The sequence below is a fragment of the Thermobia domestica genome, chromosome 5 (assembly GCF_964235325.1).
Source record: "Thermobia domestica chromosome 5, izTheDome1.hap1.1, whole genome shotgun sequence".
Lineage (NCBI taxonomy): Eukaryota > Metazoa > Arthropoda > Insecta > Zygentoma > Lepismatidae > Thermobia > Thermobia domestica.
The window spans coordinates 295,143,365-295,164,866 of NC_137458.1; the positions used below are offsets into that span (position 1 = coordinate 295,143,365).

General features: G+C 36.1%; 1 protein-coding gene across 4 annotated transcripts in view; it reads left to right on the forward strand.

Annotated features, from left to right (window-relative positions):
* The window catches only part of LOC145686713 (protein vein-like), a 469,807-nt gene that overhangs the window by 299,696 nt on the left and 148,609 nt on the right, over positions 1–21,502 (forward strand). For all 4 annotated transcript variants that reach the window (XM_081760293.1, XM_081760295.1, XM_081760294.1 and 1 more), the window contains exon 2: positions 11,999–12,161. In XM_081760293.1, the coding sequence (XP_081616419.1) occupies positions 11,999–12,161 (163 nt within the window). The remainder of the gene's footprint in view (positions 1–11,998; positions 12,162–21,502) is intronic.

The window sequence follows — 21,502 nt, forward strand, 5'->3', positions numbered from 1 at the left end:
CCGGCTTTTTTGAATCGATGGTTTTTTTCACATAAAAAGCCGGCTTTTTTGGAAAAAAACCGAGAATTTTGGAAATTTTGGCTTTTTTCATTTTCATGATTTTTCTATCCAAATAGCTTTCTTATAGTATATTCTATAGTTAGATAAGATTTCCACGACCTGATTGCCATATTTAGCTCTGTAATTCACCATCAAGATGGATGGAGCACATATTTTACGAATTAAAGCTAACATGAAGAATGTAGTATTTGAGGGCAATTTTAGAGGCTATTTAACTTTATTTTAACTTTTGAGTTATCGACATCTTTTTCCTTCTCTAGATCATTTTAGTTTGTCATCCGTGTTTCATTTCTAAGAGCTTAGTACTCCAGCTTCTAGCACGAAAGTTAAACTTACGTTTTTCTATATATCCGTCAAAGCATACGTTTTTCAATATATCCGTCAAACCGTATTTCCACATTTCTGTTATACTGTAGTTGTGCAATGATTTAGCAATAATTTTCCAGATACAACCTTGAATACCAATTTATACAAATAATCAATAGCGGATTTAGAAAAGTACTTTGGGAGGGGTTTCTCTGATTGTTTCGTTTTCTAAAAAGTCCTAATTTTATTTGGGAGGTGCTTGAAGTTTATGAGTACAGGCATAACTAATATTTCGTTTCGTTTATATGTTTAGCAATAATCTTCCGGATACAACCTTGAAGATCATTTTATACTGAGAATCAGTGGCGAATTTAAAAAAGTGTTTTGGGAGGGGTTTTCTTACTACTAATGTTTAGTTTTTCTAAACATTCGTAATTTTTATTTGACGGGAGCTTAAAGTTTATGAGTAAAGGCATAACTAATAGATATTTCGTTCGTTTTAGACATTCCACAACTTTGGAGAACAGGCTTCAGTCCGAAAGACCGATCCTCTAACCTTCGCAAAACCGTCACTGCTGGTAATTAGTAATAATAACGATTTAAAAACAATAAGAAAGGAAGTCGGCCAACTCCTATACTCCTAGTCGGCCAGTACACGCACTATTTCTACATTCTCAGATGGAATGAAGGAAGGCTTTGTCAGAATGGTCGAATGCTGGGTTGAATCCCGGACTTCCCGATAGAAGCGCAAAAGCCAACCACTCAGTCACGTTTGTTGTGCAGTTGTATTTAGCTTAACTTAAATATATTCCGTAGTCTTTTTTTTTTTTTTTTTTGTTCCGTAATGATATGTTGAATCCCTCTTGTTAAAAATTCAGAAAACTTGAGGACTGGGTAAACCGTGATGGTGGTCAAGGGCGCCCATGTTGTGGTTTCCAAGGAGGGGAAGTATAAGCGACGTTTCAAAAATAGTTTCAAATTCTGCTGTAACTAATGTAAAAATCCTATTGGATTTTCAATATTCTGAAGTAGATTTTCCTCTAGGGGGGGCAAGCGCCCCCTTAACCCCCCTGATGGGCTTAGATTTGTATGATGGTGGTTATAAAAAACTTGACTGTAGAATTTCAAGAATATACAGAACCATGTGCAGCCTTTAATTGTATCATACAAATCTAAGTATTTCTCTTATGTTTTATTTTAATTTTATTTTGTTTCAAAAAGAGGGTATGGAATATTTTGAAGTAAAAATACTACATACAATTTTGCTAGTTATTTGTGTATTTTTTGAAAGAAGTTTTTACTCTTAGGGTTGGCTCGTTTACACCAGCTGTTTTTTTTTAATAACTGGTTTAAACTAAAAAAATTAAAAGAACAAAAATGCGAATCGTGTGAACTTCATAGTGACGTTTCACATGTCAAACCATCTGCATTAGTCTTATTTCCTTTTCACCTTTTAATCAAGGTGTCCCATGTTCAATTGTCGGTCGAACCACAACCCTTCTTTCATGTGTAAACCAAGTACTCTTTCGGATGTCACTTTAAGCGAAAGTCTTCTCCTTGATAACCTCGGTATTACGTAAGGATGTTAAGCCTAAACATACAAAACGAAACCAAATTATATATTTCTGCATGCCTGTTGTTTTATAAAGAAGCGAAGGTTGCTTAAATATATTGATTAAAATTGGTAAAATTTATCGATTGCCTACTTAGCTTCCAACATTAGCTTGGATTGGACTTTCAATGATACCTACATACTAAATTTGTAATTTAATACCTCAGTTTTAGAAAAATAAACACACTGCTGAACAAGACTGCACTTATTTAATATAAAAACACATTTACACGTGACGTTTCGATCTTCTATCCAAGATCCTCATCAGACGTACACTCACGTCTGATGAGGGTCTTGGATAGAAGATCGAAACGTCACGTGTAAATGTGTTTTTATATTAAATAAGTGCAGTCTTGTTCAGCAGTGTGTTTATTTTTCTGATTTTATTCGCAAGACGTTGACTATGATTGTGTGTCACTCAGTTTTAGCGTACTGATTATAATACGTTGACCTTTAAATTTTACATGCAAATTAAATTTTACAGGATTTTCCCGTTATTGTTTTACATTTAAAAGAATGACGGGATTTTCCCGATGGCTAGGGCGGGAGTTTCTCAATTTAAGAAATTTACTGACCGGACTTCTTTAAGCTTATGGGACCTCTTCCAGCATAACCCCGTTGTTGAATAATAACACCAAGGCGAAACAAACTTATTTCTGTGAATATGTAATACAAATACATAAAGCAAAATATCTAAATCAAAAAACCTGGTTTAAACCCCAAAAAAGCCTGGTTTAAACTGCCCCCCCCAAAATGAGTTTTTGGCATTTTCAGAAACAACGATGGCTCTTGCCAACTCTGCTTACTTTTGTATATAGGAGGTTAAAATGTGTTTATTATATACATTGGTTAATCCTTTGGAATTCATTATGTAAAAATGTTGAAGTAAAATTGTTTAAAATATCTTTTCGAAATTCATGGTTTACTTTCGAGGTTTTATATTCTTATCGGCATCAACCACTAATTAAATGACTTTCTGTGTTATAGAGAAGCGAAACAAAGTCTGCTTTATCGATTTAAAGCAGAATTTTGAAAAAAGCCCAAAATTTCCCAAGCAAAAAAGCAAAGCAGAAAAAACCGAGTTTTTTTCCAAAAAAGCCGGTTTTTTTCCGAGCCCTTGCATCTCTAGTATTCTCATAAAACCCTCTCGCATGATTCTAATAAAAGTATAAATAATATTCTTTAATGTATTATATTTAAAATGCTAGGTAGGTAACAAAAATGTGTTTTATGGGGATTTTTTAATAGGTGTAACCTTTAACCTTGAATACTTCCTACACTACAATATTAATATCCGCAAGAAACTGGCTCATGGAAGCCATATTCTAGTTAATAAGACCATTCCAATGAAATGCCATACATGACCTAACCTTGATTAGAACAATTGTCTGCAATTCTCTTAACCAGTTTGGGAGGGACATTAAAAATACAATGTTTTCTCTGCCCAGTATTTTCAATTTTAATGTCCTTATTTTAGCTTTTCCAGCCTTTACAGAAATCTTATATCAATCAACGTACATTTTCGTTGAATTTCATGGATTTTGAAACCTCCATTCCGGGGGAATTTGGGAAGGGGGAAATTTTATTACTTTATGTTTCTTAGAAAAAGGACATGCAATTTGATGTATGAAGGGCTTTTGGTTCTTGGAATGCCTCCATGAATTGAACATGAAGAAAACATAGGGGAGCAGGTAGATGAGGGGTTCAAAATATCGTGCACGGTAACACGCAGAGGGATTTGCTATGCTATAATTGAAAAATAAAACTCAATTTCCCTCCTTTTCTATTTAGAAGTATACACTCAAAAAGATTTTATGTGAAAATATGGTGTCAGAGCAGATGTCCAGTGATGTTCATTCTTCTCTTGTTAATCATGTTTATCAATCTCTTTCTGTTTGTTTTCCTTCGTACTTCTTAATTTGTTCTTATTGCTATCCAATCGGCCCTCGTAAACTTCGTCCAGAATCACATTTCAGTTGATTCAAATTTAGTTTCTTCCATCTTTCCTATAGTCCATTATCAAAGTATAATTATATATTGAATCAGGAGCGTTATTTTAAAAAAACAAGGAGAAATTCTCCCCCCATGAGTTTGAGAACTATGTATTTTTTCTTCTTCAAAAATTTGTAAAACATGTTGACGGTAACGGTGGAGAATCTTGCCTACTCCAAGCAAAATCTGAAATGATACTGGTGTGTTGAATGAATCATAATACTTCTTAGTTTTCTGAATGTTTATAAATTATTTTTTTCGTTTCTGATGCACTTGTATACTAGGAATAAGAATCATCAGAAAATGTCTTGTTATATTTCTGAATGTAGGAGTACTGATGGTTGGCTAATAGTGACTCTATGGGGTCTAGGTCAAAACCCCCACAGCCAAAACCCCCACACTCAAGAAATGTCAAAACGCCCACACAATCGGTCATAACTCCCACACAAATGGACAAAACAGCCACACATAGCAACGGTCATAATCCCCACATAAATGGACAAAACTCCCACACAAATGGTCAAAACTCCCACATGCAGAAATTGTCACAACTGCCACACAACTGGACAAAACCCCCACAAAATCGGCCAAATCCCCCACACTCTGAAATGATCGTCATTTCACGTCTTTGTTGCGGCTCTTTATGACGCCCAAGAAGAATAGTTGCAACATCAGTTAAAGTGGAATAAAAAATGTTATTAAAAAGTACAAGGGCAAGACATGCAACCAGGATCATTTCAGAGTGTGGGAGATTTGTCCAATTGTGTGGGGGTTTTGTCTATTTGTGTGGCAGTTGTGACAATTTCTGCATGTGGGAGTTTTGTCCATTTGTGTGGGGGTTTTGTGCATTTATGTGGGGATTGTGGCCGTTGCTATGTGTGGCTGTTTTGTCAATTTGTGTGGGAGTTATGACCGTTGGAGGTTATGACCGACTACCAGTGTGGGGGTTATGACCGTTCGTGTATTTGGGAGTTTTGGCTGTGGGGGTTATGACCGTTCGTGTATTTGGGACTTTTGGCTGTGGGGGTTATGACCGTTCGTGTATTTGGGAGTTTTGGCTGTGGGGGTTATGACCGTTCGTGTATTTGGGAGATTTGTCCATTTGTGTGGGGGTTATGACCGTTTGTGTGGGCGTTTTGGCTGTGGGGGTTTTGACCGGTTCCCACTCTATGTATAGTGTCACGAAATGTAAGTTTTTAGAAAAAGAAGAATGGTGTTTACTCGTTTTGTTGTTGGATTCATACTTCGGAAAGCAAAATAAGTATTCGAATTACGATAGCTTGAAATATGTCAGAATAAGAATAACTAAATACAATGTTAGACCATATGAGATGAAGCACTAGTATGTATTAATGTATGAGTATGTGAGGAAGGTTTTACGATAAGTATTGGCAAGATTATGCAAATAAATCTACATAACGATTAATGCTTGTGGTAATTGGATACGGTAATAGAGATGCTGAGCTTTAGTAACAATACGTCGTAACTCGTTAACATTTCTACTATTACACCGAAGATGTTATTAATATGTGAAGAAAACACTGCTGTATGAAGACTTACTACTCTTGTCTTATTTACTGTATATAAATCCTACAACACAGAAGTTTAAGAAGAAAAGCATTTAAACGTCTTAACAAAAGGGCAGTTTATTTCACACTGAAATACAGTATTATACAAGGATGTGTGTAACTTCTACAAGTTTGCCTGGAACGTCTGCAACACACATTACACACCAGAGTTATTCTTGTATTTTATGGTGCTTTTAACAAGAACACGAACTTTTATAAATCAATTGAGCTATACTTAGCACAACAGAATTTTAAGAATCCGTTGTAATATAATTTTAATAGAAACATTGCTAATCGTTGGGATATAATTTGACCGAGGCACATGAAAAGTCTATATGGTGTGATTAACAGAAACGTATTTATTGACAATAGTAAGAAAGTACTAATGGTATGTAATTACCCTTTACGTACAATGTAAAGACGCCCCTGATGAGTGTGTTACGGTAGTTTTGCTTCAGAAGTCAGTGTGGCTAGGAGTTCAAGCATTTGGCACTTTGTGTAAACTTTGGAAGGTTGACGTTCGAACCATTGACAGAAGGTAGTCTTTGCCTCGTTATTTGAGAGAAACTTTTGCTTTTCAGTGCCTTGTTTACAGTATGAAAGATGCGAAAGTCACTAGATAAAAGATCAGAGTTATAAGAAGGTAAGGTAACATTTCTCAATTGAACACTCGAGCTCCCTCGTGACTAAGCGGTTAGCGTACGCGCCTTTGGCGCGGGAGATCCGGGTTTGATTCCTAGTGGGAGCTCATGTGGTTCTGATCCCACGTTAAACTGTTGGTCCACGTCTCATATAGCCTCGCTGCTCAACGAGACGCTAAATTCAAAATCAAATCTCGTCTCCGTCAAACTTAACAGAAAAACCGAGAAATTTTAACCATTAGTTGAACTTTTTATCGTAACAAAAACAGCTGAATTTTAATGACCAGTTTCAGTATGACCTTAACAGAAAGCAGCAAATTTTAACAATAAGTTGAGCTATAATCTTTTAAAAAATTGGAGCTTCTATAATCAATCATAATATAATTGAATCTGTTAAATTATTTTTAAAAACACAGCAAAATTTTACAACCAATTGGACTATAACTTACAGAAACACATCTAAATTTTATACAGAGTGATCACAAAGTCCTCTTACGCCCAATGTATTAAATATATGTTAATGAACTGTTGTTTCTTACTGTTGCAGATCCTAATATACATCTAAATCATGACTGATGAGTCCACTTACATCATGGGGGAACGGATCGTAATGAGCACATGGGCTCATGGACGACCGCATATAGGAAAATCAATGAAAGATATTCAGCATTATATCACTGTAAGGTTTGAGGAACATTTCCCTTCAAAACCAAAAATGTTACGGAGGGAGAAATAGCTCTTTGTAACTGGTTACATAAAAGATAAGCCCCGTTCAGGACGACCACCAACACGACTGGACACATGTGTTGGAAGTTGCAGCGTCTGTCGAACGTTCGCCAAAAAGTCCATTTGTAAGTAGTCACAGGAATTGAGTGTTAAAGGTTTCTGAAGCATTACAGTGAAATCCATGCTAAATATCTCTCATTAATTTTCTCTGTATGAAGTCGTTTCGTGACCTCACGTGCTCATTACGATCCGTTCCTCCGTCATGTAAGTGGACTCATCAGTCATGATCTAGATGTATATCAGGACTTGCAACAATAATAAAAAAAAACAATTCATTCACATCTACGTAATACATAGGGAGTAACAGCATTTTGTGGTCACTCTGTAAATAGTTGTTTAAGTACATTTTCAATAAAATACTGTAGTACTGGAAACGTTATTCAAAATTTGTACAAGTTGAAATAATCAATTGTCAAAGAAATCAGCAATTAAAAATAATTGCCGCAGAGAAGAATTAACTTTTAAAATGTATTTCAACTGATTTTTAAAATCATAACATCAAACAAGAAATATTTTCTAAAATAATATTATATTAGTGCTATACATCTATACTAATGAATAAAATAATATGTGAGTCTGTAATCAGATTTCGCATAGAGGGGAGTCGCCTAGAACCACCATATTGTGTACACAAATAGATGTTCACCAGATCTGATCGTGTAAGAAGTCATTTCTTCGATTTTCATTTTGAGGGGGAATTGCGGGTCTCAAATTTTATATGCGAAAATTATACAGTGAAATTTTAGTTTCTGTAAGATAGGCAACCCAACCGTTCTTCCTGTCGTTAGGTTGTCTATCTTTTAAGATCTTTGAATTCTTTCGCATTGAATTAATGTTCAAATTTCAATGTTATCCCACTAGAAACTCTGGATTCTGTGCACTACAAGTACCTGAGCTAACCCTTAGAGTAGCAGGGATGGCTATAAGTAATGCTTTAATTAGGGCAAGAAACATAATTCATCTGAAAGAAAACGCCAGGGTTAATCGAAAAGCGTTTGTTTGGATGGAAGAGAGGAATAATGTGGCTCATAAATTGGATTGGTACAGGATAGGATAAGATCGGTGCAGAATAAATTGGATTGGTGCAGATGAGGTTTGTATCTGCAGCAATAAACCTCGAGTTTCTTAATTCATGCGGTGAAACACTAGATCATTATACGTTCGTGTACACTCTTATTAGCCGTTGGACTGCCACGTGTCTTTTGCTTAGAGGCACGTGCTTTGCAGGTGTCGGCTAGCAAATATTTATATTTCAGAAACCCACAATTCTCTCCTTCCCTGGTCTTCCCCCATCCTACAGCCATCTCGAATGCTCCATCTCCCTTCTTGTCTAAACATGCCGACACCAACAAAAGTGGCTTGTGTACTTAGGCGGAGTGCGAATCTACCTTCTTAAGCGGAGGCATCCACATGCTTCGTCATTTCGACATTGGTTATACAAGCGTGTAGAGAAAATTGTGTTCAAGGAGGGGGAAGAGAGAAGATGAATTACCTTCCTTTGTATAATTTCTGAAAAGAATAATATGGGTTCACAAGAAAGTGAAAATAGAGAAATTTTCTCTAGTTTAATTGAATTAATGGAAGAAAAGATATGCAGCTTGATATAATAATAATAATAATAATAATAATAATAATAATAATAATAATAATAATAATAATAATAATAATAATAATAATAATAATAATAATAATAATATGAATATGAATATGAATATGAATATGAATAAAACGCGAGTAACAGCGGTCGAGACTGATGTTGTGGTCTTGCAATCCAGAACTCTTGGAGGCGAGAGAGAGCGGTGGGGAGCTAGACTATGAAAGACGTCAACGACTGCTGGCTTAATTCCGGCAGATTGGCATGCTTATAGGCAACCGTTCATTCTTCAACGTGATTGTGGTTGCATAACAACGCAGGGGCTGTAGTGTAAAGTTTCGGAACACTTTGATATCATCTTGTATATTGTTTTATGTAACATTTTGAATAACTGAATTACATGGGTGAAGTGGTCACGATTTTTTTATATGAAAAATGTTTTATAATTATTTCAAAGTCATGCTGTCTTGTTAGGATCACGTAGTGAGACTTATTATAAGATTGTATTATTAATTAGTACGTCCGTTTGTTACTACGAACGATAACTTGAACGGATGCAAATTTTTAAATTCTATTTCTTGCAATAGATAGCTAGAGCGATTATCTCATCTTAGTACGTTAATGAAATCAACCTGTTAACGGATTAACGGATAACGGCGACTTTAGTGGTGGCTATCTATATCCCATATTCCATTATTGTAAGCGAGTTTTTAATGGTTATTTTACAATGGATGGCTATAGTGATTATTTCGGCGAAATTCGTTAAAGGAGTAAATCCGTTAATGGATTAACGGATAATAGTGGCGTTAGTAGTGGCTACCTGTAGCCCATATTGCTTACACAAGATTGAATTGTTTATTTATGTTTTATGCAACAGATAGCTGAAGCGATTATGTGTTGATAGAGTTAATCCGTTATCATATTAAAGGATAACGGATACTTTAACAGTGGTTATCTGTAGCTCATATCTCATATATACAATCGAAATTTTTAATTCCAGATTTGCAACATGTACTTAGAGCAATTACCTCGATCAACTTCGTTAATGGAGTTAATTTGTTAACGGATTAACGAATAACGGCGATAATTATGTTTTTTTTTTTTTTTTTTTTTTTTTGCAACTGAGAGCTTGAGCGATTATCTCGGCTGAATTCATTAGTGGAGTCGATCGTTTAATGTGTTAGTCGGTAAAGGTGACTAACGGGAACGGCAATGGTATATATATCTCATACATGGAAATATTTCGCATGATCCTCTCTAATGCCATTACCAGAGTTTATTCAATTTTAAAAATTCATTCTCATTGTCCCTTCCCACCCTCAAAATTGATACTTGCCAAACAATAAATTGTTCCTTAATTTGGTCACACTTGCGGAGGTTTCCATAACTCTTACTATTATTTTTTTTAAAATGATTATCAAAGATTATGACTGGCATTGTCGTGAGCGTGGCGACTATAGGATTGCTAGGGGGCACCTGGCTCAGTGGCAGAGCGCTTACCTCTGGTACTTGAGGCCTCTGATTCGATCCTAGCCAAGTCAGTTTGTGGTGGACAACATCGAGTCCATGGGTTTTCTCGGGATCCCTCGTTTCCTCCCACTTTCTCATTCCCCAATTTTTCCATCATCATTCACTTGCTTTAATCATCGTCTCCTTTAGCCTAAAGCAATGATCACGAAACCGCCGAGTAGCTCGCGGGAACATTTTCGGTAGATAGCGTTAACGCTCCAGTTCGCTAACCTTGATTTCTCTACTGAGTAAGATTTTTGAAAAAAAAAATTAGTAGTTCTTTTTGTTGGTAGTTCATAGTAGGATACGGTAGCTTAGAAGCTTCATAAGTTTGGCGACCACTGGCCTAAAGAGTATAATTGTGGGACGTTAAACTTAAAGATTTCATTTTTTTGTAGTATTGCTATTAAAATAATCTTGGACAAACATAACTTACATTTGTCAGTTGGGGAAAATGATGGCCCCGTCCAGAGTTAAATTTATTACTGCTCGAAAAACCTTACTGAACACTATAACCCAAAGTTAACGGAAATCGGTCAAGAAGAATTGTGGTAAGTTAACAAACTGCCTTTTCTCTTGTAATAACAATTATCTAAAACAGAGAGGAAACTGATATTGGTGATTTTCTTTGTTATTTTGCATTTAATGTATGATTTTCCGTTTTTAACGACACTTTTTCTACCGCGAATGCATGTTTCAGGTGTGGCGTTTGTCTCGGTGTACCCGATCTTAGGTGTATACATAATTTTCTTTGTCCCGTTTGAATTGCACTGTAACCCTCTTAATAGCTGCTAACGGCATACGCAACACATCATTGATGGTGTGCCGAATTCTGCCACGTTCCTAATGACGAATTATGTGAACTTCGGTAAACTTCGTCAGTAAATTTCGGTAAACTTCGGTAAACTCACGGATACATCCAAGAACGGATACTGTATCACGGATACTGTTTCCTCAAGAAATACAGTACTACATGCTCCCACCACCACCTACGTCATTCGTTTGTATTTGTCCTATGTTTCCATAAAAATCATGTTACCCTGTACGTTTTGGTATTTCACTACAACATTGTATGGTCATGTATAAACACAATTAGTATATGTTTATTTATGATGAATGTTATCTCTGTGTTAATGAGTATGGTTTGATTGTAGAGAATGTAAATTTAAAAAAAAATAATTTCCAAAAGGTCATAAGTGTACTAACATTAAACCTAGTTAATCTATCTCATTAGCTATTATACACTTCTTATTAAATCATGGATGAACAACTCCAGATTTGTAAAAGCAATTAACAACTTTATCCACTTGAAATAATGTTAATATATCTACATGTTAATTTAGCCCCAACTGACTGATAATAAAAAAATTGCAAATTTCCTCGTTATGTATGATAAAACATTAGAGTCGCGAAAACTTGGCACTCGATAACCCGGCAGTCCGGATAACTCGGTCACACCCTGCCAGGGCGAAAAACACCTCGCGCAGACCCATTCAAGATCATTACCGGACATTTTTATGAGGTCTGTCTTTTCAGGTAAATTACTGTACAGTGTGTATTCATTAATTTTCATTTTCATGTATAGTAAAGACTCTATATCTTAATAAAGTACGTACTTCTCCTTTGTTTAAGGGTAATTGGGTAGTTTATTCTCTGTTGTATTCTCAAACAACCAATACATACAAGTACAGCATTGTATTTCTTGAGGAAACACTCGTACTTATTCTTTTTTTAAACCCCATTCTCGATAACCCGGCATTTTCACAAACTCGGCCCTTTAGTCCACATTAGGCCGAGTTTTCGGTACTCTACTGTATAGTATTTCTTCTTTGTGAATGACATACTTTTTGAAAACTGTATTTGTATTTGCTGTTAAACATTTTTTTCTGTTCTTTCATTAATGAACTTTTATCTCTGTTTTCTTTTGCAGAAGTATCTCCGGAAGTGTCGGGGTTAAAGGACACAAATGTCACAATTGATAGTAAATTAAGATTAGTTTGTAAAGTGAAAGGAAACCCATTTCCTATTATTACCTGGTACAAAAATGGAAGCGAAATATTCCGCAACAAAAATACGAGAATAACCATTAAAAAGTAAGTGAAGTTTTTATGTTGCAACATCATTTAATTCAGAGCATGATGCATGATTGTTAACGTTTGAATTTATTCTACAGCAGAGATTTCCAATTGATCTGTGTCACATCACGGCCACACAGAAAAAGTATGTGGCGTGCGTGAAAACGTAGGTTACATGCGTAAATCCTGTAGTTTTTGGACTTAACGTACGACCATAGATAACATCCTGCAATAAACGTATAACACGCAAAACATATGTTTTATAATACTTTCCGTATAAATGTTCTATCTATATGTACTTTAAGTGTGAAACAAAGAAATGTATATAGGCGATCAAAATTTCACATACAGATGAACGTATATAACATGTAGCTGACATATGTAATATACGGAAGACTGTTAGATGTCAGACATCCTGCAGCGGCATGATGTAACATCTAAGCGGAAAAAGGTCAGTACGTATGTAGCATATCGATAACGCATGCACCGTACTGATTTCCACAGTAAACATAAGGATTCCGTATATTTGTACAATATACCGCTGTCCTGATAACGGAGTTTGCTCAGTGCAAGTGTGTCACTTAACTAATTTTGAGGATATGAAAAGAATAATATTGTTAAAAATTCTTACAATTGTGCGTCACGTCTTTATCCCTTCACTAAAAATATCCTAAGTAAGGATGGGTGCATGGTGGCTCAGTGGTAGATTGCTCATCTCTGAGCTAGGGTCCCTGGTTCGATTACAGACCATGTAATGTTATGATATCGCATTCGTGGGTTTTCTGGAAGCTCTCTCATTTTCTCACGGTCTCTTGTTCTACCAAATATTCCATAATCATTTACTTTCATTATTTTGGTGTACAGGTCCTACCGGTTCGGTGGGAGAGTATTATTCCCTTGCGTTCCAGGTGTCATTTTCCTATGTGTCTACTGTAATACCAGGCTTTCATTTACTGTTAAAACACTGTCTAGACCGTCATATAGAGTATAGTTATTGTGCAAACGCGAGGGTGGCATTCGCATTACTGATAAAAAAAAAAAAAAAAAGACATTTGCGTTGTGGAACATTTGGACTGAAAAAGGGAAATGTCACTGGAACGCAAGCGGTTAAAATGTGATTCCGCCTTAAACTGTTAAGTACACATCTTGTACAGCCTCGGTGCTGAATAAAGACGATGCACTGCAACAACGAATGATATTTTAGGCTATAGATCATAATCTTGGGAAGTCAAATTTAAAGATGAACGTTTATTAAGCTTTTAAAAAATGGAATCTCTGTTCTAGAATTGGTTTCATCTGTAAATTTACATATCTATAATCTGTATATAAGTGTGTAATAGTATTCAGTTGTTGAACAGGTTGAACAGGTATATATTGGCTCCTAAGTGTTGAAAATGCATTCTCAAACGATGCATCAATAATTCTAAGAAAATAAAGCCCTCGAAAACATAAATTTTAAACCCTGTGCACAGTGGCATATTTAGGGGGAGCTTCCGGGCTTAAGCCCCCCCCCCCGAAATCTTACTATAGTAAAGTATATGAAATATCTTGCAGAATGTTCACATTTTCAGGTAAAGCCCCCCGAAAGTTAGCAAAGCCCCACCCCCGAAATAAAATCGTAAATACGCCACTGCTTGTGCATGTATATAAAATGACGAGATTTCCACTTTAGATTGGCCTTGCTAACCTTAATGGAGCTTAGACTCCCCCAGATTCATGTTCATTAATGTCAACAAAGTTCAGATCACTTGGCTTGTGCTCAATTATTGAGACTAAGCCTTAATTGATCGTGAGTCCTGGACTCCTGAAACTTTTTTCATTGTTCATAGCTTTCTGGTTGTGCTATGCCTCAGCTGTTGTCCACTTACGGCCTGGCCTAAAATTATCTGTTTTTGTGGTATACCAAAATATCCTAGCTTAAATCAGTCACCAATTATAATTGGATTAATGATAAATACTTTTAATGTTGAACCAAGAATGAAGTTCGTTTTCAATAAGGTTTATTTATGTTCAGAGAATGGATTCTGCGTACCAAAATATATAAACTGGATGGTAAAGCACGTCATAGTTGAGTCATAAGTATATCTATAAGCGGACTGTGACTTGGTTTACAATCCATTTTATGCACTTTGGTCTGGAAAATCAATTTTCTAGCCCTATATAAACTTTATTAAAAATGGATTTACACCATGTTTCCCTTCCATCACCTCCTTCCATTGACGAAATTAATTTTACTTATTTTAAAGTAAAGTAAGTTCATGGTCATGATTGTTTGTGCCCTTTTTGTATTGTTTATGGCCGTGAATGTTGGATGAATAAAAATATCAAAAATATCAAAGTCATATTTTGTATCTTTGCCTATGTATATCTGCGGTGAAAAATTCCAAATTAGTATATCGAGATAAACCACCGCGGTCATCTTGGATTTATGACGGCATACAGGGCCTCGGACATGTACAGGATATAAATACCTTGTGAATTGCAATTCTCCATGTCAAAAGGAATATATTGGTCGTTATCATATGTTTCTATCATCAAAATGCTCACAATCCCCGCAACTACATCTACAGATACACTTTTAATATTTCGAACATTATTGATGGAAACGCCACATTTGACCCAATATAAAATTGATTAGGTTATCTTCGTTATTTGTTGAGATACATAAATGATTGTGGTGGCCAGTGGCGTATTTACGATTTTGTTTCGGGAGGGGCTTTGCTAACTTTCGGGAGGGACTTTGACTGGAAATGTGAAAATTCTGAAAGATATTCATTTACTTTACTACAATAAGTAAGATTTCGGAGAGGGCTTAAGCCCGGAAGCCACCCCCCTAAATACGCCACTGGTGGTGGCATTCGAAACCTATTGAAATACCATCTGACAATTGTTTAGTGATGTTTCCCTAAGCCAAACAGTTTTAAAGTTATTTTCTATGAAAAAGAATTTTAAAAAATGCTTTGAAAATAATATTTTTCCAATTTGAGAGGCCATATTTAAAAATGGCGGCAATATTGGGCAAATGTTTATTATTACAGTAAAGCTCCAATTTATTTTCTGAGAAATAATGGAAGGACGAAGTTTCTATCTTGAACAGTAATGGAGTTGTAAATTTTTAAAGTCGAAATTAGTCGGCGGCCATATTGATGACGTCACTATGGATTATCCCCAGCTTGGAAATCATTGTCATTTTGCCAAATTACTTTCTTTACATTCCTGAAAACACAGGCAAAAAATAATTTCTGTAACAATTTCTTCTAGGTTTACGGAAAATATGATCTATTTTGACTTGTCTATATGTTTCTCAGAGCCGCTCATATTACTTCTTTTCAGACAATTTTAATTGGCTTTTATGTAGTGCAATGGCTATCAATAGTCTAGAGTTGAATACCCTAAGAACATCAATTGTTCTACATTCTAATAAATATGAGTGTTCTTTATACCTGTTACGAAACTATCCACATGAAAAGAAAAGCGGCAAGAAAAGCTCTGCCTTGATAGCGTAAAATAATGGCTAATAGGCTGACCTACATCCTTTCCATTGCATCTTCAAACTTCGTTTTTGGAAATTGCGGCCGAACATTGTTTGTTTGTTATATTCGCGAGCCAACACACACACACACACATGGATGGAATTGATGGAGCTTCTGTTCTGGGAGAATTTAGTTTCGGCTTTTAATGCAACAGAGTATATATGCATGATCGTTATAGAGCAACTGAGGAAACCTTTCTGTTTCTACCCTTGTCGGCTAAATCCAGGAGTCCACGCATCCGGGTTCCTCGACCTTTCTCAACTCGAGTTTAAGTACGGAAAGGCTAGTTCTTCGAAAGACTACTAAAAGGAAACGTTTGCTGAAAGTAATGTTAAGGACATTGTATAGGGAAAATGACTCGCTAAAGTTGCACAGCTTTACTAAATGCAACTCTGTGTAGTCCAGAGATGGCGTGAGTGAATGAAACTTGACCTATGACCCCCCACTCACCGTGACACGACCCACTAGACCCACCAGCCACCGTGACACACTATGATCCGCGTCCCGTCATCATGACCCACCACCTATCGTGACTCACTCTGACCCACCAAAACCCATCGTTATCAACTCTGACCCATGATCCACGCCCTCCTCTGCACTGACTAAAGAGTTTACACTTGTAATAAAACAAGGCTGTGAAATTATCACTAATCGAACCTTGAATTTCTACGATCAATCGCTCAAGCACTGCTCTATTACTATACCGGGGGATCTACCCTTACGACATAAAATGGTAAAGTATTTGTTATGGGTCATCAAGGTAAGGTAGGTCAACGTAAAGAAAGAAAGAAGCAATGTAAAATTCGATTATCTCTCGAAATCCAAGTAGGAAGCCATATTGCTATTATTATAATTGCAAATATTAATATCTAAAAGTGACTGAAGTTCTTTTTTCACTTAGGTGTACTGATCTCAGATAAGTAAATAGAAACAAATGAAAAAAAACAGTCGAGGCTTTGAAAGTAAAATGTAGACGAATTCACCAGTGTTCAGAAGGTGCTGTCTATAATGCACTGAGCAGAGTGGGTTAGAATGGAACATGTGGGTAGTAGGTCGCAGTAGACCATGCCCTGTTAAGCCACTATCTACTGACCCATTCAAAAACTCTTGACCCACTTGATCTATTTGACCCACGACCCAGTCCATCTCCGGTGTAGTCACTAAAATGTTTTATATATTCACTACTCCTTTTAAAGGATGTGCCAAGCATGTCATTTCTCTGCCAGCAGTTCCGTTATTTTGTGTTTTCAGTGGGTAACATATAAATTACAACATAAGAACATAACATAATAATGGATCGTGTTCAAAATTATCATGAATGAGATAGTTGTTTGTTGAAGTTCCGTGTCCTTTTTCAGCAACCTAGGATATATGAGACCTGGTCAGACCTCTACAGATTGTAAGGCGTAATCCGACCCACCTGACGCGTTCAAATTTCAATGCTCTATCATTGGGAATGTATATAAAACTCTTTTTCTGAAAAACAAGGTATCTTGTTTTATGCACTTTGATTGGCTGCGAAAGCAAGCATCAAAATCTAAACAGGGGAAAGAAATGAGTAGGTGCTGCCATATATTGATCGTATTACCTTTTTATTCATATAATATACTCTTCTTCCAAGCTTCAAATCGATTTGAATTGAAAAATTCATTTTATAGATGAACGGGTAATCCGAAAAGTAAAGTCACAGAAGCGCTGGGGATGCAGAGAAAATGTTTGTGCGTCTGTTGGCAACACTGTCGTGTTTGTTGTTTCCGACACTCCTAACCAAGCCTGCGCGCACCACGCTGTGACGCTTAGTCTTGACTTGGGAGACGTTTATAATGAAGCTACTGTAATCGGTTCTTGATCGCAAAAGACGTTAAACCGATTAAAAATGATCGACCATTGACAGAAGTGTATGGCGGGAGGTGTATGGATGTCAAAAACGTCCGGAAGTGGTGTAGGAACTTTGTAGCTGGTTGTGTTGAAATCCACGGAGAACAAAGGAGGGAAATAGTGTCAACTTCCGATGGGCCATTTGCGAAGACTGAATAAACCAATGACTAGCACCTGTTTCGTGACGTGAAAAAAAATAAATAGCAGGAACGGTCTTTAGACCTGACGACATGAAAGATAAAATTAAACGCTTCAACAAAGATGTGGCGGCGAGCTTAAAATAATTGCCACAGGGTGTACAAAAATGCAACGACCGAAATGGTGATTGTGTCGAAAAATAGCTTAATGTACAAACTTTAAAATGATATAAACATTACTATATCTTGGATTACCCTCGTACAGAAATTTTAAAAATGACTAGAAAAATCGTATTTTTAATAACTCCAGTAACATACCGGAACTGTACTGCATACCGTTGTGCACCGTCAGAAATAACACTCACATGCAGAGAGTCAGAGAGAAATATAGAAAGATTTAAGTTTCCAAACTAAAAGAACAAATAGATCATTTAAGTTAGTCAGGTAGGGAAATATATCTCTATGGAAACAAATATAAAATGCATGTCATCCTGCATTTTCCTTATCTAGCAACCATGTTCTTTGAAATCATAGATAACTCTATTTACAGAGCCTTTGATGCGAGCAGTCCCTGGTTCGATTCCCGGTGGGCACATTCGGTGAAAAAGGTGTAACAGCTTTTTCAGACCAGGCATCTTGGATGAGGTTTTCCTGGGCTTTCCTCATTCACACAAGGCAAATACCGGGGTGGTACCTAACTTATAGGTCCCAGGCCGCTTCTTTCCTTCCCCTCCTTTCTTCCTTCCCTTTCCTTGGATAGTGTGATCGCCGAGAGACGTCATCCCTCATATACGTGAAGGGCTAAATGGCCTTAGATGCCGAAAGCCCAGAAATCTAAATCCTAAATCCTAATCCTAACTATTTACGGAACATTGATTCTATTGATACAGGAAGTTACAAAGTGATTTGACTCGACCAATAGGGCAAGATATTAACAATTGAAATAATTTTGATTGGAAGCAAGGAATAACGTATTGCGTATGTATCCAATAGATTGAAACATTAGGAGTATTTAAGACCACGGTGAAAGGCTGGAGAACTGTTCATCAGAGACGTGCCAAATTATTGAGTAGGACGAGGGAAAAATCTTAATTTATTTAGGATTATAGGCTGAGCAATGAACGATTTTTAAAAGATTAAAGAAAGCGTTGTATAGGGTCTACAGTGATATAAAGGTTTTCCCAAGACTTATCAAAAGAAATCACAAAACATAACTATTAACATTGCAAAATCGACTGAACCAGCAGCTTTCTCAGCAACTTCTTACTAAAACATGTAGACCTCTAACGTTTGACTTTAGTTCTACTTAAGAAATAAATTTGAGCTGAATCCAAGTTGACGGACAGATCTTGCAGTCCATAAAGAAAGATTTCACCCTCCTCTGTGACTCATTACCAAATACAAATCATCTACAACTATTCCCATTTGTGCAACATATTCCACGGTCCTGAATTTTTGGACATTCTGTATTTATGATTGACTACCATTTGTCATATTATTATATCTTGATAAGGAGGGAGGAAAGTCGAGGAGAAGTGTTTTCAAAATTGTAATCAAGTAAGAAACTTTCAAATCATTCAGGAAGAATAAATCTATCTATCGCTGGCAATGACTTCCTGAATAATATTCATGTTTCTTGTTTCTTTTTAACTGTCTATCTGTAGGGTAGTTGGTGGCCAGTGACATGTACTGAGACAGTTGGGTACCGTCAGTGTTGCCACATTACGCCAAAATGTTTTTTTTAAAAATATGTATTTTACGACACGCCATTATCAAGGCTGTGGAACGTCTGCACATGATGTCAATGAGTCGTTCTTGTTTCAGAACGATACATTCCTACCCAGCCTACTTATTAATATTCCCACTTATCCACAAACAATACCACAACAAATCGTGATTTTTCACGATTGTTAAAAAAATCATCCCCTTCCTATGATTTTTGGCATTCGTAAGGACAAATGTTGAACCTCTTTCTCATGGTTTATATATATATATATATATATATATATATATATATATATATATATATATATATATATATATATATATATATATATATATATATATATATATATATATATATATATATATATATATATATATATATATTAAATCTACAAAAACAGACCTTGCCTATATGAGAGTTTTATTTCAGTCGGACCTACGGTTCAGAAGTTCTGATACTCCGAATCTCGGGTTGAAAGACTTTAAGGATACTCTGTAGAATTCAAGGGCGCACCCACGGAGAGAATTCACCGGGTCCGGACCCCCCAAAATTCCTAACTCAACCCACATTTGTACTTTCTCAATAAAACCATACTTGTTTAACAGGTAAATGATTGATGTAGCATGAAAATTTGATCTTACATTTCATCTGTACTCTTTCTCTTATTAAGAGCTCCTTCGTGGCTAAGCGGTTAGCGTACGCGCCTATGGCGTGAGAGACCCGATTCGATTTCCGGCGGGAGCTCATGTGGTTCGGATTCCACGTTAATCAGTAGGCCCACGTCTCATATAGCCTCGCTGCTGAAAGGGACGTTAAACTCAAAATCAACATCAACATCTTTCTCTTATTAAAAGAATCTAGTTCTATTTTTTTCTGAAAAAATAATTGGAAGTATTTTACAATTACTTATCGTCTTTCCATGTGCAAAATAACACGCGTTGAATACTACATAGACGTATCGGTTTGTCGTATTGCACCCCCCCTCCAAAAAAAAAAAACTTGGACTCCTCCCAACAAAAATTTCTGGGTGCTAGCCTGGTAGGATCCTTATATTCTTTATTACCAGAACAATCATTTTGCCTCACTACGTCCAGGGTGTATTCCCAGTAAATTGAAGGAAGATCATAAATAGAGAGTGAAGACGTTTAGTCTAAAAGTGACTTTCCCTCTTTAACATAGCCGTAAGTGGAATTCTATTTTTCCATGTGGCAGAAATAAAAGGAGACAATTAGGATTCTTCAGTCAAATAACGGCAATTAGGTGGTAATCCCTTAAGTCATGTCTGCTTGTCACTCTTGTCCTTAAATCAATTAATGTTATTTCACATAGGTAACTGCGGGACATCATACTTTAAGACGAAAATTAAAAAAAAAAAAAAAATCCTTCAAATTTTAAACCTATAAAATCTCAAATTAAATGCTTATAATATTTTGGGATCGTCTGACATTTGACAATTACCATTTAAATTTCTTTTTACATGATTTAAACGACGATCAATAAACTTAACTTCGGTTAACAAAGAGTGTTTTAATTTATGATCATACTGCACTGCTTACAGTAATATGACTAATGGAGTTAAGACAGAAATAGTATAAATGTAGATACGTAACGTTCTAACAGAGGAAAATATAATTGTAAATACAGGGTGGTAGGTAACTCCACCGACAAACTTTGGGAGGCGATTCTTTATACGAAATGAAAGAAAAAGTTCTAATAAACATGGGCCGAATAATGCCTCCTTTCAGAGTTATGATCCATTGAAAATTCCAAAAATCATTTTTCAAAACTCCCTAACTTAGAAACTATAGGACCTATCCCAAGCGGTTTAAAGAATTACACAGGAACTAGTATGTTCTCTATCTAAATATCCATGTTTTACCATCTTCCGTTATCGGTGAAAGGAACTGTGAAAAGGAAGTTGAAGTATATGGATACTCCTTTAAGTAATAATGGTGCGTTCGTTTCGCTGGTACCGGTGAATTCTGAATCATGGATATTTAGATAGAGCGTATACCAGTTTCTGTGTAATTCCTTAAACCGCTTGGGATAGGCCCTATAGTTTCTAAGTTAGGGAGTTTTGAAAAA